This window comes from Lampetra fluviatilis, chromosome 4 (genome assembly GCF_964198595.1).
Source record: "Lampetra fluviatilis chromosome 4, kcLamFluv1.1, whole genome shotgun sequence".
NCBI lineage: Eukaryota > Metazoa > Chordata > Hyperoartia > Petromyzontiformes > Petromyzontidae > Lampetra > Lampetra fluviatilis.
The window spans coordinates 8,991,415-9,018,407 of record NC_136278.1 but is presented as its reverse complement, the minus strand read 5'-3'; the positions used below and the strand labels follow the sequence as shown (position 1 = coordinate 9,018,407).

General features: G+C 41.4%; 1 protein-coding gene across 1 annotated transcript; it reads left to right on the top strand.

Moving 5' to 3' along the window:
* Positions 1–4,826: 4,826 nt before the first annotated feature.
* Positions 4,827–26,422, top strand: LOC144931552 (WD repeat-containing protein 1-like). Its single transcript, XM_078855519.1, has 15 exons — positions 4,827–5,004; positions 7,444–7,565; positions 9,161–9,251; positions 9,938–10,085; positions 10,719–10,899; positions 12,462–12,539; positions 13,174–13,254; positions 14,770–15,003; positions 17,195–17,293; positions 19,434–19,588; positions 21,265–21,352; positions 22,443–22,553; positions 23,474–23,653; positions 24,425–24,569; positions 25,353–26,422. The coding sequence occupies exons 1-15, from the start codon at positions 4,989–4,991 to the stop codon at positions 25,457–25,459; spliced, it is 1,836 nt and encodes a 611-aa protein (XP_078711645.1). The 5' UTR covers positions 4,827–4,988; the 3' UTR covers positions 25,460–26,422.
* Positions 26,423–26,993: the final 571 nt, after the last annotated feature.

The following is a 26,993-nucleotide window of genomic DNA, read 5'->3' as shown; positions in this document are numbered from 1 at the left end:
CTAACTTACTCACAACTCCTATAATGTTTCATTGCTGGAGGGGTTAACCTCTCTACCTGAAAATCATGGCTCCGCCACTGTATGAAATACACATTGCACGTTGTCTGTCCATACGATTTATACCCGACGATTCATTAACAAGTTGTCTGTGATGGCTAAAGAGCTTTTACCTGCAAAATGGTTTCCATACATGAACCAATCACACTACAAATAAATACGGTAATTGACTCTTACAAGTACGATACACGTTGATTTCAGACGGTACTAATGAAAGTGCACGACGTTGAACGAAGGTTCTCGCCCCCATCTCCAACATATCTACCTCCTCACCCCGGGTGGCCCCCTCTCATCAGCATGACCCTCCATTCGCCACGAAGTGCCGATAACCTCACCACGGCACCTGTGCCAGGCCAGGTGCACTTTGAGGCCACGTGAAGTGTCGAAAGCTCGCAGACAGATCACGGGACAACCCCAGGTGCCATGGGTGATGCATCACCTGTGCCAACTTTATTTTATCCGTCCGGCACTCCGCTAGTTGTGAGCATCGCTCCTCTGCCCTCCGTTGTTGCTGGAGGGCAACTACCTCCAACTGCCCAGCAGCGTCCTTCACGAGCCTCTTCCACAGAGGGCGATCTTGATACTGCTGGTACCAGTCATCTACAAGTCCAGTCAGCTCCACATCTTTTCCTACCACCATCAGTCCATCTCTTCTCTAACCTGTGCCGAGCCCATTTAGTCCCCTATCTGGCCAAACAAAAGCTGCTTGGACATACGGTAGCTGGGCATGCAGGCTACATGACCCAGCCAACGCAACCTTGCCACCCAGAGGAGCTCACTGGTGGGGCAATGTCAACATCTTTCAGGGATCTGTGAGTTTACACAATCCAGTCTGGTTCCACCCAGCACGGATAGTAGGCAGACACATTTGAATGTCTCAAACCGGCGCAGATGTTCCTTCAGAGGGCACCAAATTTTGCAAGCATAGAGAAGGGAGGGCATAATAACCGTGGCCGAGAAGACCTGGAGCTCGCTTAACAGCGCGTGACTTTAGCCAATCAGAACACTGGAAATTTGCTGACATACACGTTTATTTTTTGTATATGACTAGCATCCTGCGCGTCCTTTGGATGTGACTTAAATCCGTATCTCTGTCGACCCCTCACTCCGGACGTGACACTCTTTGTACGTGACCATTACAGGGGATAGGAGAGTAAGAGAAACGCAACATTATCTTAATTTTATAGCTGTTTCAGAATACAGAATGATAAATTTACAATGGAGCAGTGGCGTCTCCTGCAAAATCTCTCAGGGGGGGGCAAATGTCTGGATGATTTATAAGGATAAGGTCCACCCATGCAAAGGATAAATTAACAGCTTAAGCATGTAAAGGCAACTTCACTTCTTTAATATTGATGAAAAATAAAGTGACTCTTACAATACATCTTGTTTGTTTCTATACTCACTATTAATACAATCCACTCAAGTTTCTTTTATTAAAGATTCCACTAGGTGGCAACAAATAATATTGTTGGATGAAACGTGCTTACGTATGATGACGTAAGTACGTTAGTGCGAGCCCTCCCGGAAGCCATAGAGAATGCATTGCAGCGCCCCCCGTTCGAAAAAAAACATCTTTGAATGTAAGTCTATGGGAACACTCTGGGCTATTCTCAGCCGGAGTGAAATCGCCCAAAAAGAGGCGGTACTCCACAGAACGTAGCATGACGTTGATTGGACTATATCCAGAGGCACAGTGACGGCTAGCGTGACTCTGGTTGAATGACATTGGTGGTGCGTCGCCCAATCGCCCTAATGAAGAAACCGCCCCTGCAATGGAGAACGTCTGCATATACGATGCTATTTATAGTCTCATCTTCAGACAACGAGAATGGCTTTCATCAAAGACACTCGCGATAGGACCACATTATAACTGACCGTGCGTGAAAACGGCCTTTTGGAGCATCAACCCCGATTTGAAGATTTGCCCCTGGCGTTTATGAATGGCCATGGCAAATGCCAGCCAGAGGGGAAACTGCCTCCAATGCAATATGAAAAACCGTGTCGTTGCTGGTGTTTAATTTTATCCTTGGGGTCAGAGTGGTCTCGCTCAACTGGAGACCGTAGATATAGATATTTTTTAAAATGTATGTTATGAAAATTGATTTTAAAATTATTATTTTGTGGTATATGTAGCAGCCAACAGTGTCTGCAAGTCGTGTAAACACCATTACACAGCTGGGATTCCCGAGTATTTAAGTAATCAATCACCGATCATTGTATAATTACTGTACAATTTTTGCTTATTCCTTCCACTGATTTAACTATACTCTTATAAGGATGGGGCCACCCATTTTATACAGTATTACTATTGTTTCATTCACTTATTCTTGTGTTTTCTTTGTATTCTTGTCACTGTGTATCTCACTCTTATCAATCTATTCTCACAAGGAAAAGTCCACAGCCCCAAATGTTTTCTTAGAATTAACTAATCACAACCCAAGTAGTCTTTCTCAAATGCCTTTCCTAGAACTGGCCAGCAATTAAATCAATAATACTTTCACTTTGTGTGGAAAAAAAAGCGGTGAAGTAGAGTAAAATATAAGCTTCATATATAAATCCTTCCTTTTATTTTGCAATTATTTTCAACCATTCCACAAATTGTAGGTGAACCCCCTGCCAGTGTCAAAATAATAAATGACCATTGCACCATTTGAGAAATCAGTTGCCACCTGATATCATGCACCCACAAAAGTAAAACAAAAAATCGGCTTATCCCATGCAGCTGAAGACCACACACTAAGACTTTCATGCAGGGCTTTTGCCTGTTGCCGCTCTGCTTACAAGATTACATCTGTAAGTGCAGCACTCGCAAAACGGTGGAATTTTACAGTGGAACGTGAGTTTGAGGTCTAATTCTTTTACAAAGTCCAAACTTGGGTTGGAAGAATCCAGCCAACAAGTACGGCATATCATAATAACAAAGGGATATAGTGTTGGCATATTTTCACAAATCTTTGCTTCAATAAACAGATAACCCAGCCAACACTCTACCATAAAATATACAAAAGGCAAAACGTGGTCTTATACAAACAGCATTAGCAAATTATTTTATGTAGGAATTTACATGCTATATTTGGGTATACTGTGCAGTATTTTATTTAAACCAGTTTGCCGTCCATAAATGACGTCACGCGATTTTGGACGATGTTTGACCCCCCCCCCCCACATCGCCATACAGCGTCACAAAAAGTCAGAACCCCCCTCAAATATGACGTCACAAAGCTCTGCCCCCCCCCCAAATAAAAAATGCTTCAAATTGCTTTAAACTATTGCCATTGTAGTGCGTATTTAATGTTCCGCTGCACTCTGATGTTGTAGGAGAAAACATTTATTAAAAAAGTCTACTTAATTAAGTAGAACGTGTTGTCTATATTTATTTAAAGTTGCGCATTTTGATGTGACGTCACATTTCTCCCCCCCCCCCGTCACACATCGTCACAAATGCCTGACCCCCCCCCCAGGTGCGTGACGTCATTTATGGACGGCCCCTTATCTTAACGTCCAATTCAAACCCTATTCAACCCCCATCTTAACAGAAATGTATGTAAACATATGCATTGTAAGTAAAATTATTTTGTTTGTATTACTTCCTAAATTAACCCGTTTAATTTGTAAATGTTTCATATCTGTAAATGACAAAACCCCAAGACAGAATATTTGTGCAGGCCAAAAAACCAACACGCACGTTTCAACGCACAAAAATGTGTAGAAAGCATCTGTTCATTGTAGTCCTCGTCCTAAACCGCCATCAAAATAAACTTTGGCAAATGTGACCTACAGGCAGCATTAAGCCAAGTACATTCAGTCATAGTTTTTAGTGTAAAGTACTCACCAACGCTCACTTCTCTATAAAGTCTGCCTCTCGATACCATGTAAGCGTAGGCTCCACACCCATACTATGGGGCCCATTAGCCTGGCTTATGCCAACAAGAATAAATCTGTAAATGATTAATAAACCCCATTATAACAAATAATAGTGCAGTTTAACACGTAGGCTTTGATTATAAATAATAGTGCAGGCTGGAAATCCATGAGTTTCAAATAACACCCAAAAATGTGTAAAAAGCACACAGTACTTGTGCATATGCTAAAGCTATCTGCATTTCATGAAGTAGTGCATTTTCGTCCGTGTCTTGTGTCACCATCAAAAATTATTTGAGCAGATGTGACCGATTGACAGGCAGCAGTGAATCAGTGATAGGCAACTGTGAACCAGTTTAATCCTTATTAGGACCCACAATGAGTCAGTATGTAAATACCTGTTTTATTTTTACAATGGTGAATAAAGGTTACTCAATAGAAAACGACACTTTGTTTGAGAGCTTGAGGACTTCGCTCAAAATATGTTTCTATACTATATAGCCCATGACCCAGACCAAATACTGTATATGTAACACTTAATTCAAAGATGATTTTAATTTTACCAGTTAAGGCCCACTTTTTTGGTATAACTTGAGATTCCAACGCTAGAATTCTACCAATATATTAAAATCACCAATAAATTGAATCATGCAACGATTATTTTTACGCAGTCCACTTTATTATCCACGTACACAAACCAGTTTCATCAAATATGTGCAGTCCTCGATAGGTACCGAATTCTACTCTGGCCCATAGACTTAGAGCAATGCTGCCCTCTACTGAGACATCTCCTCCTACAAACCCCAGAATATGCCCAACACTTCAATGTTGACGCCTGCAGAGGGCTCTACTAGACCAATGTAGCGAGCAAAGGAAAAAAAGAGGAAGCTCTGTCATTCACCCACCACGGCACATTGCTGCCATATAAGGTAAAATCAAGAGGCGTTCACCCTCCCACTTCGGCCCTAACGTCTCTCTCTCTCGTCTTGTATTACGGAACAGCTCAGCATTATCACCAGGTTAAACAATTCCTGTGATACTGGTGTGGACATACGGGTCCGTCAACAATGCCCTACCAGCTCAGTAAGTGACATCGCACGCAATACTCACGTACAGTTTAGTTGTAGCTACGCTCGCTCGCTGTCACATTCCTGTGTTAAGTAACAGTGTCTCTCGTGCCTTCATTATAACGGGACCCATTCAAGGCATGTGCGTAGACTGTACTGCGCTACTCAGTGGCCCAGCTTGCAGGAAGTTAGTAGGCTATTAACGTTAATGTAAATGCATGGTATATTAATTCAGAATGTCGTTAGATTACCTTGGTTTATGTAACCCCATTAATACAAATGGCCAGTTTCACACGAGTGGCCATATGTGATTTTAATGGTTTAATTAGTTGCATCTGCAGGACATTGATAATCATAAGCGTTGTTGGTTTTCGCTTACAAGTGTAGGATTTTGGCCCGGAGTTTGTGGGTACTTGTGTATTCGTCACTGTGTTATTATTGAGTCATACTCCGTGCGATTATGGATTTATTTGTGCTACCACGAGTACAATCTGTCACTGTTATTGTGACATCTTCGTGCCACCTTCACCGAAAGCCCTCCCGAGTGGCGGGCGTGCCACACCCAAAGGGTTACCGGACCGGGTCACGCACCCGTGCGACAATAAACTCCTGCTTCATAATAAGATGTTGTATTGGGTCGGATCGAGTACCATGTGTGTCGGAAACCCTCCTCCACCCGACGCACATTTTACCAACGCGATCTGACCCGAATATCAATTATTAATCGTGATATTGATCGTGAAAGCTTTAGTGTTAGATTGACACGTAGGCTTCCTTGTTATTAGTCCATGGGCCAAATCAGAAACTGGCATAGTACTGTATCACCTAAAGTAGCAACACTTTAGTCGTACGGGTTTGTTTATATGACCAATTACAGTTAACTATCTGGTAACCCACAATTTTTAAATGGTCGTTATATAATTTTACTGTTGTTGGCTGCGCGATTAAATTGGAACCACCTAAGTTATCATCGCAGGTGGCAACCGCAAGTGAAATGTGATCTTAGCTCATGGACTTTGTGCTAAGAGCATTATAGGCGGTATGAAAGCTTACAAAAAGGCAATTCGCTCAAGAATAATCCACGCAGTATGATTTGTTGTGAAGTACTTTAACGAGTTTACAGCGATTTGCCCGCGGTTGTCATATGGATATACTGGTCCCTGTCATAGAAATGTCGAATTTCCACCACTGACTCGGGGCTGCTAGTTATGTGGCCATTAACCCCGAACGTATGGTAAGGGAGACGTGTTCGTGTAATTGAACACTAATACTGTGTGTACTCTATATAGAATATAGAAACACATCATTACAACTTCAGGTATGACTGAGCCATTCGCATGAATACTTTGTAAATATGTATTGCCTCTATTGTAGTCAATAATTATTTAACTTCAGAATCAAAATATTTCTAGTGGAGGAATCCGATGAGCAAAAAAGATATGTTCAGTAGGGGCGGCTCAGGACGTTACAACAACAAACAATAGGAAAAAAACACAATAGGAGTGCAAAGTATAGGAAAGGTAAGTAAATCATCACTAACAAACATATACGTGGCCATTCGTCCGTCCATCCGGCCAACCAGCCAGCAAAACGTTGTTTTAATAGAAGGTACTGTGGTGTTGAAGTATGATAACATCTCACGCATTTGCGTGGTGGGGTGACGTTAGCACGCACGAACCCGGCTCAACGCTGTGGTATGCGGGCGACGTCATCACGCAAATGTACGCGGTGACGTCACCACCACACTCACGCTGTCTGCATGAATCCAGCCAGTAAACCTGGGCCTGATATCCATAGCATGGTTGGGGTTATTACATTACATAGCAATCATCACCCCCTAGTGGCAGACTAATGCGCATTTTACAGGCCAGTTGCGGAGTCACCTTGTGCCCACGGGGACAGCTGCCATAGGGGGTGCCCTTTCAAATGTATGAACTTCTTTCGCACCATACGTAGCCAACCGTGCTAATCGGAGGTGTGAATGTTTCGTATGAGATTTTTAATGCGTATAGGAGGGCGCTATATAAAAGACATCTGTATCATTATTAATTCCAGCATTGTTTAGAAACCGTGACATTGAAAGCCAAAGCCCGTGGTTAATAAATTACCCCGATTTATACTGTGTATTGTAGTCATGTTGGTAAAGCAACCCTTAAACAGTAGAGTCTGGTTTGTGTGTCAGACGTAGTTTTTTTACAACAGACTTTTTTAATCGTGATTGGTCCAAATGCAATCGGTTCATTTTGACCGTTTATATATTTAGTTGTTGCACTGCCCACTTATCTTACCTACAAATGCAACTTAAAATATCATTTGGAGCACTTGGCTTCATCACCTTATTATATGTTTGACATTGATATGGTTGCATGAGAGTTTATTCATAAGTGTCATTCAATTGTGGCCAAATATGGAAAATATAACTAAAATATATGTGTGTGCCTTTGTGTGCCATTAGAAAGCTTGTATGCCAGCCTTCCGCAGGTGGAGAGAGGTGTTGCAAAGGTTATCGGAGGAGACCCTAAAGGGAACAACTTCCTCTACACCAACGGCAAGAGTGTTATCATCCGCAACATCGAGGTACGCTGTAAAATTGGTGTTCACATGTGCCCTATACATATAACATGGACGAACAGTGACATGCCTCATATCTGTTGAGATATGGAATGTGCTGTTCATTGTTTTAATCTGCTTTTATCCATTAAAAAAAATACTTTTATCCACACAGAAGGCTGAGGATAAGTGCAGATAATAGCAATTTTCACTACTCTATTCTGTTATCCAATTAATAGCCTGGAATTACAGGAATCATTGTATTATTGCCTCTCCCATTACCACCCCTGAGTGCCACATAGCTATGAGTAAATGCAAAGGAATTTGTGACTAGTGTGGTGTTCCAAGCATCATCATTATAACCAAGAGAAAGCCACAAGGTACTTGGATCCATCGCTCCAAACTTGGCAACATTATCATCAATCCATAGCGGGAGCAGCTGATAAGGATATTCAGAATAATTTACCATCACTTTCAGCTGACTCCACTTATACTTGGTATGATTATACATTATGGAAGAAATATATCCAGTGGATAATAGAAAACATCTATCTTGTGGATAATAACAGAATAATAATCTTGGATAATAGGGTCATGGATTAAAAGTGCTCTACGGTATTGATTTCTAGGTGCTCTTATAGTGACATCAGAAATTACATATATGTACCTTCCTAAATAATGTATAAAATGTACATCAGCAGCTTAATATTACATTGGCAGCAGTGGTCCAACTGGCTTTGCCATTTTTCAACAGGTAAAGTAACAGGCTTCCACTTATGAGCCTGACTTAGCCTCTCATACCTCTGTTATCAGTGAAGTAAGCACCACTAGGATTCAACTCGTGGGAGGAAATAGAACTGCAAAATTATCACAATTCCAAGCCCGGAATAATGAGTTCACCCTTGGTATCCAATATGATTTCGAGCAAGAATCTTTGATCAGCGGAACCATTGAATCGTGGGAGGGTGATGAGCTTGGCATAGTAAAACTATAGAGGGTCTACAAGACCTGACCAACCTATTGATCAAAATCGCAATTGATACATATGACCATAGTCTATGTAATCCATTTCAAGGACGATTCTGGTCAATATTAGTCAACTGACATTCGTCAACCATTGGGACCACTAGGACTCCCACAGTGACCACCTCAACCAGCAGGACTACCAATAGGACCTTCCAGACTACCACTCAAACTGTCAACATCACTGGATTATACCAGAGCTACCATTGGAACTACCATGACTATCACTCCACGAAGACCAAAGTGATTACCAAATGATGGAATGTCGACTCGTTTTCATAGATGTACACACGCAGATGCTCACTCATTTATAGTATGTGGACATTTTTATATGGGAATTACCCATTAACAGCATTGCGATTCCTGTAGGAATAATTCGTGGTGGATTTGTACCAAACGATTTCCCAGCTCGAGTAGTAAGTCAAAAGTAATTGACATTTTTGAAGAGCAATGTCATATAGTAGCGTGGATTTCCCCTTATTGGATCACAATCACCAACAGAGATGAACACTGGGCAATGTTCGTTTCAGTTGTTGAGACACTTTGACTTTTAAATATCCAGCTTTTATTGGAATAATGTGATTTCGTTTCTCTTGCAGAATCCTGCAATAAGCGATGTCTACACAGAACATTCTCATCAGGCCTTGGTGGCCAAGTATGCACCCAGCGGATTCTACATTGCATCTGGAGGTCAGACGTGTTCACAAAGCAACTGCCACTACTGCTGCAAAAAGCTCAGCGACAGCTGTTCTGTCACCCATTTGAACTTTGTTGGAGAAGGACCTTAGTGGCTATTATGCACTTAATATTGCTTAATTGAAAGAAGCCTATGACCGACACACACACAAACATGACCTCCAAGTTGTCCTCCAAAATAGCCCGCTGTGGTAATAATTTACCTCAACGATGTTTTTCAGGCCAATGCCCAAATCACTTGTGAGTGTGCCCGATCATGTCAGATCTAAGAAGTAACGCATTCTTGAGCCTACATAGCGTTTGAATAGGTAAATACCATGCATGACAAGTGTTATAGGCTGTTGAGGGCAGAATAGAGCTGTGCTGGAACATACTTTGTCTATGCTGTCACTTCTATGATCCCCGCATTCACAACCCTTGCTAACCAGTATGTTGGAAGTATCGTCAAACAACCCCAATGACCTGCACGGTATGGGGAGGTCCTCATCCATGAGTGAATCGACAAAAGGGCTGTAAACGCACAATTTTAAGAAAGCCATTGGGTAAAATGTTGAGAAAATTAAATGTGACGTAGCAGTCACATGGCTAACAGCGATCGGCCACATCTCTGATTGTTGTCCATTCTGAAGCCGGTTCGGCTCTAACAGCGCATGACCTCCCCCACCCCCACTGATGTGCAGACGTGTCAGGGAAGCTGCGCATTTGGGACAGCACGCAGAAGGAGCACATCCTCAAGTATGAGTACCAGCCCTTTGGCGGGAAGATCAAAGACATCTCGTGGAGCGAGGACAGCAAAAGGATCGCCATCGTTGGGGAGGGGCGGGAGAAGTGAGTTTTAATTTCCACTCACTTTTATGACGCACTTGTTAACGCTTTCCAACCAAGGTTAAAGCCTCAGCTCTGTCCGCCTTAAAATGTGGGGATACGATAACCCTTGTAAATGTGAACAAAATGTTATTATAAATTATAAGAAATAGAAACAGTTCGGCTGAAATTGATCAAAGAGTTGCCCAAGATGTGTCGAAATCCAGCTGTAATAGATTCGCTCTGGCGGCCAAGGCACCTTGGCCATAGGCGTGAAAAACTGCCAATCGCCTTATCACTGATGGTGTCTATCTAGGCAGTGATCTAGTCTGTGCTGTATAATTATAATTAATCGTTATTAGTTCGCATATGTGGTACTCTGGTAAAGCTCCTGACTCACAATCAGAACGATCCAGGTTTAAAATCTATTTAGGGTTCAACTTAGCGCTTTATCATTTGGAGTTCAATAAAATGAGTGCCTCTGTGGGAAGTGTATTCTGCTCATCCTATAAAGGACTGCCAACAAAGGTGTGCACTGCCCATAATTCGTTTGGCATACATTGCTGCATGTCACATGAATTTTTATTAGTTTCTTTGTACTTAACAATTGACACAACACCAGCGCCCAAGGTGCTAATCATGTATGGCTGGTGGCAGGTACGGCGCGGTCATCCTGTGGGACTCAGGTTCATCTGTGGGAGAAATCGCAGGCCATACCAAGACCATCAACAGCGTGGACATCCGTCCAAGCCGCCCTTACCGCCTCGTGACGGCCAGCGATGACAACTGCGGCGCCTTCTACCATGGCCCACCCTTCAAGTTCCAATTCACGCTCATGGTGAAGCAGTCCGTTAAATCGGTTGCAGCACCGTATATTGTCCGGCATGATTTCTGACATTTTCCTCCATGTAAATTTTTTAAATAATATTTTACCAGTTAAGGCCCACTGAGCTATATAACTTTTTTTCAGAAGCGACTTGGCCACAAATGATAACAAATTGGCTTATCACGTGGAAATTCATAGCAGCCAAATGCTCTCAACGCATGTTTCAACATGCGGAGGGTATACTAACCACGGAGAGGACGTGCAAACTCCATTGATATAGGCGTAAGAGTCGGGATCGAACCCACGACCTGTGTACCAGGCAAGGTAGTTAACATGCTGGGAGCTTCCTTTGGAACTGTATTAAACAATGTGCAAGACAACGGGAACACACACATCGTAGAGCTCTGCGGCTAAGGTCGCAACGATATATGCAGTAGTATGCTCAATTAGAGGTGACTTCTTTAAGAAAAATGAAGGAGAAGCAATGGGCTCTCCTTTGTCTCCTGCTGTAGCAAATCTATACATGGAAAACTTTTAAACAAGAGCACTTGCCTCAAGTACATTAAACCATCTTTTTGGTTTAGATATGTCGATGACACTTTGGTTGTCTGCCCACATGGTAAAGATACACTTAATTAATTTTTAAATCATCTCAATGCACAAAACCCAGCTATTCAGTTCCAGTGAAACGTCGTACTCAAATTGTAAATGTTGTGGATCCACTCTTCAACACACCGGTGGGCTAAAGTAGTGAACTATTTGTCTTTTGTCAACGTGACACTTTTTTTACTGATTGGCCGTGTCGGGTGGTGGAGGGTTGCGACACATTTATAAATAACGCGCTCTAACCCAAAAACCTTTATTATGAATAATACTGGTCGCGAAAGCCTACATGTTAAACTATTATTTAATATCCGGCAGGTGATGCTGTGGTTAAGGCCTCCCAACTTAAAGATGGTTGTGCTTTCAAAACCTGGTTGGTGGTCAGACCAACATGGTGGAGAAAATGCATACCACTCTGTGACAACATAACAGTGGTGATCCTATTAATGCAATGATTTTCCTATTGCTCAAATATGTCACGAAAAATTCAGAAGAACACGGGCAGTAATAAAACAATTTGTTTTAGATATGTTGCTTTATACGCTGTACTCTCTCAAAGTGCATTACATCTCAAACATTTGAAGGGGAACCCCCAGTTGGAGCTGACCCTTTGGGCACAAGGTGACTCAACACCTGGCCTGAAAATGGGCATTAATCTTTCAGTAGGGGGGGGGGGGCGATCATTGACACATCTTATTCCAATTGAGAAATAATTTTCAATTTTGGAAAATTTGCACCCTGATGCCGGCAAACAATAGCCTACTTTTACAAACGACGGCAGGAATTTTTTTACTTCCACTGCAAAGCAGACGGCGTGTATTATTATGGCATTGCGCTTGCAGTATTAATCACATGAACTTCTGCAACAAGTGGCTAATGCACTACCGCTAGGCTATGTTTGCAAGTGGTCAGTGGTCCATGCGTGTCTAAATGGCATTGTATTTTATTGGGTGGTGCCCATATGTATGCAGGACCATACCCGCTTTGTGAACTGCATACGATTTTCTCCTGATGGTGCAAGGTTTGCGACAGCTGGAGCCGATGGTCAGGTATTTGCCAGTTTCAACCTATTTTTGAGCCTACACTCTTGCATTACATTCCAAACACATGATTTACAACCTTCATTGCCATATTTGGATTACATTTTTAGCTTGGGGTTTAATTGTAAAAACATTTAATTAGTTGCAGAGAATGGAGTATTTTTATTGAAGAATACTATACTATAATTGCTGCCATGGTGTATTGGACTTGCAACCCAGAATTCACCGGTTCAACATCCTGCCATGGCAATAAAAACATTGGGGCCAGTTTCATGAAACTGCCCGCCTCTGTCCACCCAGCGGTATAAATGGGTGCACCACAGTCGATCAGCAGGTCGATTGTAGTGGAGTAAAATGTGGGTATTCCCACCTCTTCCAAGATGTCTAAACACAGTGGAAGAGTAGGCCAAAATACCTTCTGGAGGTGCCCTCTTAATCTCACTTGAGTGGAGTCCTTTATATCAGCAGTGGCACGAGGAAGCAATTGCAGGACTACACCTTTATACTATAAGTTCAGTTAACTTTGAGTTTATTTCATGGAAGGTGTACTGTATATCTTCATGCAAAAATTAGAATAGAGACATTAAGATATCTTAACCCTCGACGTAATATTCTAACCAATGCCTGGGCTGTTGACATTCAGATCTTTGTGTACGATGGGACGAGCGGACAGAAGATCTGTGCCCTGGGAGGAGACAAGGCGCACGATGGAGGAATTTATGCTGTAAGCGACACAGGCAGATGGACTACGAAGACGTCGGTCAGCTAAAAATAAAAAAACTCCATAGAGCCCTGGACAATTAACATCGGCAGATGGATTGACGCAATTTTTTTTTTTATGTTTAAAGCAATTTTCTCTGCATTGACATACCCTGCAGGCATACATTACATTGCAATTACCCAGTCCATCTCTCTTCCACCTAGTCTAGTGCAACCCCTGCAGATGTGCTTTTTTGGCCTGTGCGCCTGCATCATTATATTTGGGCAACAAGCTGCGTGTTCAAGTATCAACAATGCCCTTTGCCGCCACACAGGAAGCGCATGGCAGTATTTTACGTGTCTGCAAGCAAATTTACAGCAGCGTCAATCTAACTCATCCTGAAATATTGGCAGGTTGTCACCGATAGCCTTAACCATTATTTTTCCCACATAAGCCCTGATCCGTTAAACATTGTAAGCTCAACTTAAACAATAATTTCAACAACAACCTTGTGAGCCACGTTAATAGTTGCAATTATATTCAGAGCCTAAATCAATTGATATCTTCTTGGATAAAATAGTAATTTTGAACATTGTTATTGGCCTAGCCCATTCTCCAAAGATTGAACCAAATCTAAAAAAGAATGGTATTCATACTTTATTAATACATCCTTGACTCTACTCGTGTAATAAAACGTAATTAAAATATAGGAAAAGATATCTCCTACGCGTGATCAGGACAGACTATTTGGATGGTCTTCTTGAAATTTGTTCTATGAGGTTGCATGAAAGTAGCTAAATTCTACTTAGGGATCTTTAAAATAAAAAATCTGGCTTTGTAGCACGAGTAGACAGTTTGCAAGTTCAATTCCTCGTCAGAGATCGATTCAACCCATCGTCCCTATTTTGTCAACAAAATGAGTTGCACTGGCATTTCAAACAAATACCTGCTTGGCCTTTGCAGTCAATATTGCATGTCCTCAACAAGTGTGCGGTATTGTACAGCATTATTGGTAACATATAAATATACCTTCATTCTGTCTCCCCTTCCAAATAACATATTTATAGCCATCGACCTTTTGGCTTTTCAAACCAATATTTTCCAACATTTCTATAGGCAGGCAAAGTCTGGACTGTTTGCAGCCTTCTGGGTTTGTCGAAACTGGTCCAGATTTTGCTTGCCTAAACAAATGCTGCTGGATAATATTGATCTGGAACGCTAATAGGTCAATGAATAAACAATATTCTTTGGGTCTTTCGGTGAAGCCACGTAAATAGAAAAATAATTAAAAATAAATAAATACAAATTTCTGTTTATCTACGTGGCTAAGCTAAAAGACCCAAAGAATATGAATTCCTGCAGTCACGAAATCTTTAAGTCAAGATAAATAAACAATATTTTCTTTGTCTGCGGAGAAAGAACAGAGGTCTGCTTAAGGTGCGATGTTGCAATGATGGATTTAAGTTTTAGCATTTTGCCTTACACCTGATGAAAAACATACACCTCTAAAACAGAGCAAAAAATATGACCGCCTTTCAGATCAGCTGGAGCGCTGACAGCTCTCAGCTTATCTCGGCATCGGGCGACCGCACCGTGCGACTCTGGGATGTGGCCACCAGCACCGTGACTACCACGTTCAGCATGGGCCCCGACGTGTCCGACCAGCAGCTGGGTTGCCTCTGGCAGGGCTCCCACATGCTCAGCATCTCACTGTCTGGGCACATCAATTACCTGGACGCCAACAATCCCAGCAAGCCCATCCGAGTCATCAAGGTGCATTCTGCTGTTTCTGTTCAAACTTTGACTTCACCAGCATTGAAATAAGCCTCTTGTTGGATCACTTGTGGTGCGGTAAAGTATTGGTGTATTCCATTGGATGGCACTGATGTTAGATCACTCGGGTGACAACTTAAAGGTCGTGAGTTTAAATCCCAGTTAAAGGTCGAATGAGCTTACCATCCCTGTAATTGTTGATCCAATCAGCAGTCGAAATTCTGACAGAGTGGCTCCCACCACAGATATGTGGAATATCCACCGCTATCCTAGGGCTACCAAAAAAGACGAATTCTTATTTATTTAAAGCTACACTGAAACTTCACATGGTACAAATATTTTGAAAAAATGTATGCATTCGTTTAAAATTGCAGCAATTACACCTATAAGGATATTTGGCTTCAATTAAGATCATTAGTGTAGAAGCACACATGCTTATATAATACAACCAATTTGCAGCAGGAAACTGTTGATTCGGATACATTTGCTTTTTATGTCCACAATTCCCCACTAAACAACTAATACACAGCTTTAAACAAGGGGTATTCAATAATAATTAAGTAATTTCCTCAATATTTATCTGATAAAGTAAATATATCGTACGCTGCATCAACTGTGCATGTGTTTGTAATCTTGCTTAACATATTATAAAATATATACATATCAATGTTGATAAGTTAAAGTACAATTTCCCCAATTAAATCTGCAGCTTTGCACATGCAAATTTTAATCCCGAACCAATTTAGCGTGGCTTAGATTGGCTTTTTCCCCCCACATCAATTTGTGACGATAATAATCCTATGGGGCACATTTTCCTAATTAAGGTGACATTTATTCCCCTGAGGTTTTCCTTTGGGATAATTTTTTTTAGAGTTAAAGGTATTTCCTCTTGTCAAAGTGTGATGAAGTAATCCTCTATAATAAAGACTTAAACTGCTAATGAGGCAATGCTGTGAAATCAAGCAACCAGGATTCATAGTTATGGACAGAGAGATTTTACAGTCTAAAGGATTGCCTCACGTATTGTGTACCCCAAATGCCATGCTTAATTCTCAGGCTTCTAGTGGTTTGCACATAAAAAAGGAAGAGGCAAACATAATTCTCTATCTACACATTTCAATGTGTGAAATAGAGTTGAATTCTTGCCAGAAATGTTACCCACCCAAACATGTTGTGATGATTTGTAATACACTGCATTTGTAATACTGTCCAAATCGTCGGTTATTCTATGTTAACTAGGACATAACTGATTAGAATGTATGCAGTACCATCCTATCAGTAATATAGCATGATAATCCAATGTATTCAATCGAGGCAGGTGGGTACCATTTGCATTTATAGGGTACTGGCTTAAATGCCTCAGCAAATCGAAGCACCTTCCATCGCATCTTATCTCAACCGTTCCAATACCCTGCTGCAATCTAGCCAAGGTGACCCCAGTGGCAGCTGTCCCTGTGCAGCACAAGGTTAATGCAACAGCACCGGCATGCATACGGGCATTGGTCTGCCAGTAGGGGTGCGATGCTGCTATTTGGTTTCTCCCAATTAAGTAATTTGCGAGAAATGCATTACATTTCACAAAATTGGACCATGACGCCAGCTTACATGGCCTACTCTTTTTCAAAAGGTGCAGTAAGTTATAAGATAATTTTGGATATGACATTGAGGATAACAAATGAAATTGTTGCAACTTATTTGTACTTGTATAAAGGTGTCAGTTTTGTACCAGTTGAAAGGGTAAAAACCTATTACTATATTTTGCCACTGGTAAAGAAGGTCTCATAGTGTAAATGCTTACCCCGAGCTCTCAATACTCTGATAGTGAGCTGTCTTTGAGTTGTACGCCTTTTGGCGTCATCTGGTCCAACACCAATGGAGACTAGGCTCTATGAAAAGCTGTCTCGGGTGTGGACCAATCAACTTCAAGGACAGTGCATATCATTATCATCATCAGAGTTGTTTCTTTTTGTTTGCATTTTGATTGCTTGTGTTGTGGTTATTGCAAACATGATGCCTTGTATAAAGGTGTCAGTTTTGTACAAGTTGAAAGGGTAAAAACCTATTACTAAACTTATTTGTACTTATGACTAAAATAATAACATAAAAAAGCATAAATGGATAAATCGGTGTTGTTGGATAAATGTTGGACTGTGCATTGTATGTCACCTGCTATCTGAAAACCCATCTGCAGGGCCACAGCAAACCAGTGCAGTCCCTCGCACTGAACATTCCAAAAGACAAAGACGGCCAAGCCACCATCTACACTGGCAGCATCGACGGCCACATCAATATCCTCCTCTGAACCTGTTTCAGCATCACAGTATTTTCTATTACCGTTCATATGCGTGAAATCTCAAGTGTTAGCCGTGAGACTCACTTTTTTTTGGAATGTTGAGTGTCTCATGGTCGTACAATGGATTCTCATGGGGTTTTTTTGTTATTTACCTTAAAATAACTCACTCGGCCCTATTTTTTTATTGCAGTCAACTGACAGCGGCTGATGCTTCAGGTCTTATGTAAGCAGTCGGCTCCAAAAGTGTTGTCTTTACACACACCCTTTCTGTGAGAAAACAGCCGGAATCTAATAACAACTGTGCCATGTTAGTTTAATGATATCATTTGCTATGGGGGTTGGAGGGGTGTTCATTAAATGGGGTGTACGTAAGCTTATTGCTGCTACGCAAACGGATTTGTACCCCCCCTCCAACCCTTTCTCCAACGTGGCCTCGTCCCTGTCTGCATGACAGTTAAATGGGTCTGTCCCTTAAATTTCTTGGGTTTCCATATCAGTTTAGGTCAGTGGTTCTTAACCTTAAATGCAGCCTTGCACGCCTTCGGTTCTGAATCGTTAAAACATGTATAATGTTAATAAATACATAGGTTTGATGAAACAAAGTAGTTGTACCTACATGCCCGTGCATAATTTGTGTTTCGATAATTTACCATCTAACAAAAATCTGGCCGTGCTTCATACCCCTAGGGGGTGCGTGCACCTTAGGTTAAGAACCACAGGTTTAGGTTTTCTCTAAGTTTATTTGTTTTTTTGCCTCAGTTTCCTGGGGTTTTCCCAACATCTTGGGTAGGGATCTCACTGATATTGAACCCTTTGGGGTTGACACGTATGACCGTTGGTCTATGAAAAAAACACCCCTTGCTTTTCGAATACAAAATAAGAGAACCAGGAAGAAAAACTTTTGAAAGTAAAATAGGTAAGGGTAAAGGTGCAGCCCTGCAATTGCTTGCTGACATCACTGGTGGCAGAAGGGGCTCCACTAGAGGGAACTTTAGAGAGCTTCCCAAGAGGGTATTTGGTCTACTCTTCCACACTGGCCAAACGTCTCACAAGGGGTGATGAGGCCGCAGAACGACGGTTTGGGTTGTTGGAGTTTAAGAACCGAGTTGTGGTGGAGCAGCCCTGAGCTATTCTTGGGCTGCTTAGCCCTCATCATCAGTGGTTGTGGATACACAGCATTAATATATCTTTACTAATACAATATAACAAGTATTTACAGAAAATTGAAATAAAACCTTAATGAGCTCAACCCATTATCATGTCTTGTCAATAAATTGAGCACCTCGCTGGTAATCAGTCAACCATCATTGCCCTCTGAAGAGATCAATGCTGTAGCAATGTGAACTCTTCACCACTGACTCAAGGTGGCCAACAAAGATGAGTACAGCGCAATGCTCATTGTAGCATGGAGACAGTCATTTTTTGACTGTGTTATATTATTGGAGTCAAGTGTGAGTACTGCCGCATCTTCCAAGATGTCTGTCCAGTGTGGACGATGAGGGCAATCACCCTCAAGAGCGGCTCTCTAGAACACCCTCTAGTGGAAGCCCCTTTCGCCAGTGGTGGTGTGAGCAAGCAATAGTAGAGTTGCACCTGGGTGCTGCGGTGGCAAGATGTTAACTACTTTGCCTGGTATACAGTAGGTTGTGGGTTTTATCCCGACCCTGACTCCTGTATACTTGCAGTTTGCGTGTTCTCCCCGTTGTCACGTGGATTTTTCCCAGGCTCTTCCGGTTTTTCTCTCCATGTTTAGAAACCTGCGTTTGGAGTATTTTGATCCTATATATTTCCACATGATAAGTCACTTCATTGGGCTATCAGTTGTGGCTAGGTTACTTTAGAAAAACAGCTATATATCTCAGTGGGCCTTACCTGCTAAAATAAAAAAAATAGTTTAATAGTACCTTTTTACACTTGCAATTGTATCTATACCCGTTAAGAAAAGACTGGTTCCCATCATGAGAATGTGGCATTTTCACCACTGTTTCAGGACTACTTAGTTTCGTTCAATGTTTATTTGATCTCAAAGACACGTCAGCTTCATATTAGTCTTGTTGTAATTGATCTCTAACTCGAGCTAGATATGTATACCTGTAGAGATTTGTTCCTTTAACTGTGCATTGGCGTGGGTTCACATCACTGGGATGCGGAGAGTGGAATTAATGACGGCTTTGCGGGAAAAGGCCACACCAACCAGGTGTCCCACATGGCCGTGGATGAATCAAACTCGCTCGTCAGCTGCTCCATGGATGACACGCTGCGATTCACAAGCCTCGACTCGAAGGAATACAGGTGAGTCAATACGGCCAGCTAGCCCATCAGCATCGTCATCAATAGGCCAGTTTGAAAGCAGTCAGCCGCTTCATTACCTGCCACCCTTCATTAATTGTATTCATATTCTTAGGTTTTTTCGGTAAAGTCACGTAGGTAAAACATTAAAATTAATAAAAATAAAATAAAAATCACGACGTTTCGGAGGCAACACAAGCTTCCGTCTTGAGGTGGATTTTATTTTACTTTTATTAATTTTAATGTTTTACCTACGTGACTTTACCGAAAAAACCTAAGAATATGAATCCTTGCAGTCACGAAAGCTTCAAATCTAGAATTAATTGTATTCACTTTGGGCAGTGACATTGCCAAGCCATTGCAGGGTTTGCCGCTTCTTGCAGAAGTTTTCAATTCAAGCTCCGCGACCGCCCTGGTTAATACTGCGGGTGTATTAACCGTAAATATGAGCCATCAGCTTCATAGTGGACACTAAAGATCCCCATGACATTTTGTTGGAAAGAAGTACTGCTTGCCGGTGTCGAGGTCCAAATTGCAAAAAAATACTCAACAACATCGCACGCTCCTAGCAGACTTTTGCTAAGCGTGTGAAACGTAGCGCCTTCGTGAAAGTCTTGTGCTAAAACAATGGCTTGACATGACAATGGTACTAAATTATAGTATTGTACGATACACATTTCTTGAAGCTAGCTTGACATTTACAAGGCATTAAAATTCCATGTTGTAAAGTGGAAGTTCATATTAAAACCCTGCAATGTGTGATTTTAAAGATTTGGTTAATGTGTCAATTTCAATGTTTATTGCCAATATACATTTCAAAATTAGCTACGAGGGTATATATTATATGTGTACGTGTTTATAATTTTGTGACAACAAAGTATATATGTGCATGCAAATGTTGTAAAAGTGTATATCAGGGTTTTTTGCCTTTGATATTAAAAAAAATCGCTGTTATTACGTAGGATAAATACAGAAAATATAACTATTACGTGGTAAACAATGTAAGGTGAACTATGGTCAAATGTTTATCTAGAAGCTTCCCAAAGGCAGAATGCATTCCTGAAATTTTAAGTTTTTTAAATAAGGCCCAACATTAATACAATTTTTTATATATATTCAGTGCATTTTTTTTCTGATAAATATCAATAAAATACCAATTTCCAGGGTCTCAAGGGAGTGCGATCGCCCCTATACCACCCCCACCCCTGGATCTGCCACTGCTTGCCTGCATATTTTTTGGATCAACATTGAGGTTAAAAACGAATGTCTTTCTCTTAGCTGTGACATTTAAATGGTTACGTAAGTTTCTTTCCCCTCAGAAAATTACTCAGAAAAATAATTGGTGAAATATCTCAAAACAGCACCTTTCTGAGACTCAGGCTTTCCTGGACAAACCCAAACACTTACTATTTAATTCCGCTGCATAGATTTTATTCGTCACGCTGTATAGTTCTCGAATGTGATTTATGGTTGTATACCGTGTAATTCGGCACAATGTCTCATTTCGCTCCACTAGCTGAGAGTTTCTTCCGCAATTGAACATCAGAAACTTAACTGAAGCTCCCAGCATTCGTTGAGTGAAACTTCAGGCATCTTTCCATACAACATACTACGAAACCCGAAGAAAACATGTTTTGAGAAAAATGCTTCCGTGTTTATATATGTTATTCCTCCAACAGCGCACAAGATACACTGAAGCTGAATGAGCAGCCAAAGTCAGTTGCAGTGGGTCCTGGTGGCTGCACTGTGGTTATCTGCATTGGACAGGTTTGTGAACGTTTCCACTGCCATTGTTAGACACAACACGAGGTATCCACACACTCGTCTATAGAACCACGTGGCAGAAATGTTGAGACATCAGTTATGTGCAAACGCTTAGATTTGCACATGATTGCATTTACAAACACACCTTGGAAATGTTCATAAGCTCCACGACTATGCATACACACATCACACATGTAGTTTCGGATCAGTGTGTTTCAGTATGAAACAAAGGAGCTTAATGTGTTCAGTCTTGTTGAATCACAATGTGGAGCAATGCACTGTGTCCTTCACTGTGCTTCACTGAGCTTGAATTTCATCATTGTCAAATGTTCATTACCACTCTTCAAGCTTAAGAGGTTTTAAGGTAAAGGATTTTTAATGTGGGTTTCAAGAAAACCATTCCCTCCATTTTCTAATAAACAAGTCTGGATGTGTGCTCAGCAGGGTCAGAGAGCTGAAAATGCTTTGAGATCGATTTAAGACATTAGTGTGTGTGCAATGGCTGCATGTGTATCTCTTAGTTATCGAAAAACAGTTCCATCAGACGTGAGATAACAATTGTAAATCATTATGCTGGAATAACTTGAATTTCAATCCATATGAATGTGTACTTTGGTAATGAGGCATTGGTAAAAGTACAAAACACTCAAGCTGTGGCTAATGTGTACTTAATCTCAAAGGCAATATTGGAAACGGCATGCCACTATAAATTGCAATACTGTTCTGTCACGTTGTTGCTGAAGTGTCCATCAACCAAAGTGCAGTTCAGCTGGTGTAATTGCAGGCTGGGTTCATACCAGGCCATGTGCACACACAAACACACATTCTGGGTTTTCATTCAAACCGCAAGTACTTAAACAGCAGGAATAAATACTTGGCTTGTACATGTACACAAGGCAGTGTATACAAGTGCATCAAACAAGCCACGTGTGCTTCTCCAGATCCCAGTCAGGTGTATTTTCTAAATACAATACAGCTGTTCAGACAGGTAGGTGTACCACCGGGTGTGCTGACAATATCCTTGGGAAAATCTACAAAAGCAGATTTTAAAAAAGTGTGACTCCAATTAACACTGCTACCTAATCTCCGCCAGATCTTGCTGCTGAAGGATCGCAAGAAAGCATTTGTGATAGAGGCTCCTGGATTCGGCCCTGAAGCTGTGTCCATCCACCCAAGCAATGGCATTGTTGCAGTCGGGGGTGTAGTAAGTATATTTAAACTCTGCTCGAAGCTGTGTGTGCAATGGTATTCCGATAGGAACAAAGTGCCATTCGTGTTATTGTGATTGAGCATGCCTTATAGTTGCCAAGCCAGTTCTTGATAACGTGAATATATTCTAGGAATAACAATTGTGACCATCACTAAATGCATCATGGGACCTCTTTTGCCAGTACTAAAATGTAATAATAGGTTTTTCCCCTTTTTTCTGGCAACAAAACAAGTGTTAAGATTTTAAAACACCAAACCAAACTGAAACCTTTTACAAGGAATCATGTCTGCACAGTGCATCAAAGTCGTAGGCCTTTTGGCGTCCTCTGGTATAACACCGTTTGAGACGAGGCTAAAAAAATAGCTGTCTCTGGTGTGGACCAATCAGTTTTAAGGACAATGCATATATTATCAGAGTATGTTTTTTGTTTGCATTCTGACTACAAGCATTGTGGTTAATGCAGACATGATTCCTTGCAAAAGGTTTCAGTTTGGTGTTTTTACATCTTAACACCTGTTTTGTTGCCAAAAAAGGGGAAAAGCCGATTATTATATCACTAAATACAGTATGAAATACGCATGTGGAATGCCATGACTTTATACGTGCATAATGCTACAACATTTTGCATGTATGTCATGGCATTATGCAGCATGTTATTAAATTAAGCTGTAATGCTGACCAGAGAGCAGTGCATAGACGTAATGTATTATCAAATTATTTTATTGCCACAGCGAAGTGAAATCACACGATTGATGTTTTTGCGTGCAGTCATGGGTGACCAGGCTGAAACCATTAACTCACTTGCAAATGAGAAACCTGGTTCCAATCACAGAGTTACACTCTGTGCAAACACATCGCAGTTCAACCGTAATGTTTACATTCCGATCGTTTGTGCTGTGTGCCACTCACTAAAGGATGGAAAGGTGCACATGTACGATATCGATGGAAACACCTTGAAGAAGCATGCAACCGTGTCGGCGCTGCAGGCACACGGCCCCGTCACTGACGTGGCTTTCTCTCCGAACGGCGCTTTCCTGGCTGTGTGTGACAGTAACAAAGTTGTCAGTGTCTTCAACACAGTTGATGACTACAAGGTGAGAGGCTCTACAATGGGACAAAAACCACCATTGGCACTCTACCAGTTTTGGTGCGTGACTGACCGTTCATTCCTATGTGCTAGAGTGCATCTTATTTATCATCAGCGCCTTTAATTTATCACCGTGCTAATCGCATTTACGATTGGCACAGTTGGCTACGTATGGTGCGAAAAACGTTCAACATACGTACATCAGTCACGATCACTTCTGGTTATCAGCCTGCCCAAGGAACCCTCATCTCTTCAATTAAGGGCTCCCCATGCCATATCGTCATTGTGGTTGTTTGAACATACTTCACCACGTTGCTCAGTGTGGGTTGGTGAAGGAGTTTGGTGTGGAGCCTGGACTGGTTCAGATCAGATATCACTCGTCACTTACCATGGCTAGGTTCAGAGTACAGTGCATTAACCAATGCCACCACTCCACCCATATGACCGCAGTATGTTGGCTGAACACAATATGGATAAAAACAAAACTAGTCTGGTAGAACGAGTCAACATAGTTGAATAGATCAGTGAGTGAAGTTTATGGGAACAGAGTAGTAGCAAAAGCAGAGTGATAAAAAGGCGACTGGACGCTGGTGAGCGAGTCACTGGAGTGAAATAGTGAGTGCTGGATCATCAATCAACGAGAATATTCTAAGTGGCACTTTTGTTGGTGCATATAGTTATGTAGATGGTGGTGGAAACATCCATTACTGCACGTAATATTGTTCCATGGCGTGAAACATTTCTACGTCCTTCTGCCCTCCTGCTGTCTCCCTTTAAGGAGCACGGCACATTTTACGGGCACCACGCCAAGGTGACCTGTTTGGCCTGGTCTCCTGACTGCCAGCACTTTGCCACGGGGGGCATGGATATGATGGTCTACGTGTGGACAGTGGAAGACCCAAACAATCGCATCAGGATTCCAGGTGGGCCTCTTCATCCTGCTGCACGCGCACACTCCCACAGATCTCAGAGCTTTCAAGTTTTACACATTTCTCCAAGACTCGAATAAAGCATTTCCCTGAATTATCGCACTCGCACTGAAATTCACATTTTTCCAGCACCAGAAAATCACTTTAAAATACACTAGGTTATCAATTTCATTGTACTTTTTGATACAGATTAAATGATGCATTTACACGTGACATAAATCAATGGGCAAGATTCGTATCTTTTGTCTCTATTGTGTATAGGCGATTATCTCAATGCATGGGCATAAGCCAGTGGTAGAAATTACACGTTCCTATGGCAGGGACACTTTTCTTTATAATGACCAATGTTGACTTCTCAAAAAACTGGTACTCAGCTCTGCAAGAATGATAAGGAGGGTTGACCCGTGACTAGAATTTGAAACTACAACAGCCTGGATGTGAATACTGTAATCTTGTTCTCATTGAATGTTATTATGGATGCTGCCATAGTGGAATGGTCGGCACACTAGACTCGATGCCCTAGCATGACATTTGATAAAATTATCAAGTTTGATAACCCCCCCCCCGCCTCTGTCCACGGGTTCATCAGTCGATCGGCAGGTTTGCGTGCAGTTGGGTAAAGTGTGAGTACTCCCACCTCTATCCAGCGTGAAAGAGGAGGGTGAAAATACCCTCTGTAAAAGCTCTCTAGAGCGCCCTGTAGCAGGGCAAGCGATTGCAAGGGCTGCACCTTTTACCTTCATCGAATGTTGATGTGTTTTCCTATGTTCCCTGCAGATTCACACCGAATGCATCACGTGAGCGGAATAGCGTGGCTAGACACCCACACCCTGGTCACCACCTCCCATGATGCCACCGTCAGGCAGTGGACCATCACTTACTAAGTGGCGCAGTGCCACATTGTCTCAGGTCTTATATATAAATCGAATTCTCCTGGACTGCTATGAACAGAAGTAAATCCCCCAATGCTATACTGTGTTTCTACGCACAATGTACTAATATGCAAATACATATGATTCGCCAAGGATGTTTCTTAATAAACATGTGGCGGCGTCTCGCCATCATGACAGGTACACAGCGTTCCTGCAAGTGATAATATGCAATGTGTTGCCATGCTGAATTATATGATACGTCTCTTACGGCCGTCGTGGTATTCACACACACACATCACGTTTAAATTCAACTTATTTAGGAAAATTATGCACTCACGGCATTTCCAGCGTGACTTCTGGAACAATTTACACATGTCTGTTGACAACACTCTTTCTTACGCAACATTTAACTGTTAAATGTAATCGAATAATAATGTATTCACAAAACAAACATGTAATGGTGATTCATGCAACTAATACTGTAACAGTAACAAATGTAACATTTTCATGTGTTTATGACTGCATTCATTTACTTGGTTATACAATTTATCAGCCTTTTTTTTGCTGACCATGGGTCTGGTAGCTTACAGACCATTACGTAATTAATCACAGATTCTGTTTCAAGTGTGAGCAACATCAAATGGCACTTAGATCAAAATATTTTTTTATGTGTGTGAATTTGGAAAATGTATTGCTTCTGCCTAGCAGGTCTACTCGGCTGATGCTAAGGGTAAAACATCTTTGGTGAAACCGTGAAGAGAAATTCCTCTCAAATGATGTGACATTTGAGAATGCAGCATTGAGATGTCCTAAATGTTATGAATTTATAACTATGCTTCACACTGCTGAATTTTGCTTTGACAATGCCAACTGAAAATATATTATTCATGTCCGTATCATTGTTTTGCACGTTGTAAACCTTTCTTAAAATATAATAAATTGAGGTTTCGAGCAACATGTTCATTACTTTGTAAAATACAACCATTCACTATCCTGTCATTTTTAAACACACACCAAGGAAAGTACTTTTGATGTGATATTTGACCACCCTTAACTGAAAAGTAAGTTTGAGATGAGTTTCAGAATTGTTAGTTTAGCATCTCGCCACACGATTGTGATTAAAAACAAATGCGGGAAGCTCAATGCAGAATCGGACCTTTGGCTGAAATCAACCAAGAATTCACCAGACATCTGACAACTGCTCTGTCAAGAAATATCACCCATCCCATGAAGGACATCCCTAAAACGCCAAATGGATCTCTGGAGGAGTATGTTTGTAATATCTTTTTGCAATTTACAACGGTTTTATATGGCTACCATAATTGATCAAAGATATGTGTTATGAACACTAATAGTTTTAATGTTGTTTTAATACATAGTCTGTTTCCATTGTGGATACATTTGCTGGTGGTACTCGAAGTGTCATTTTAAATTAGTGGTACACAATCTGTCATAGTTTTGGAACCGCAGTCTATTTTTTCGTCTTTCTCCGAGTGTGATTCCATTAAAGAAGCCAATTGATCGTCAAGTTCATCTTCAGAGGATA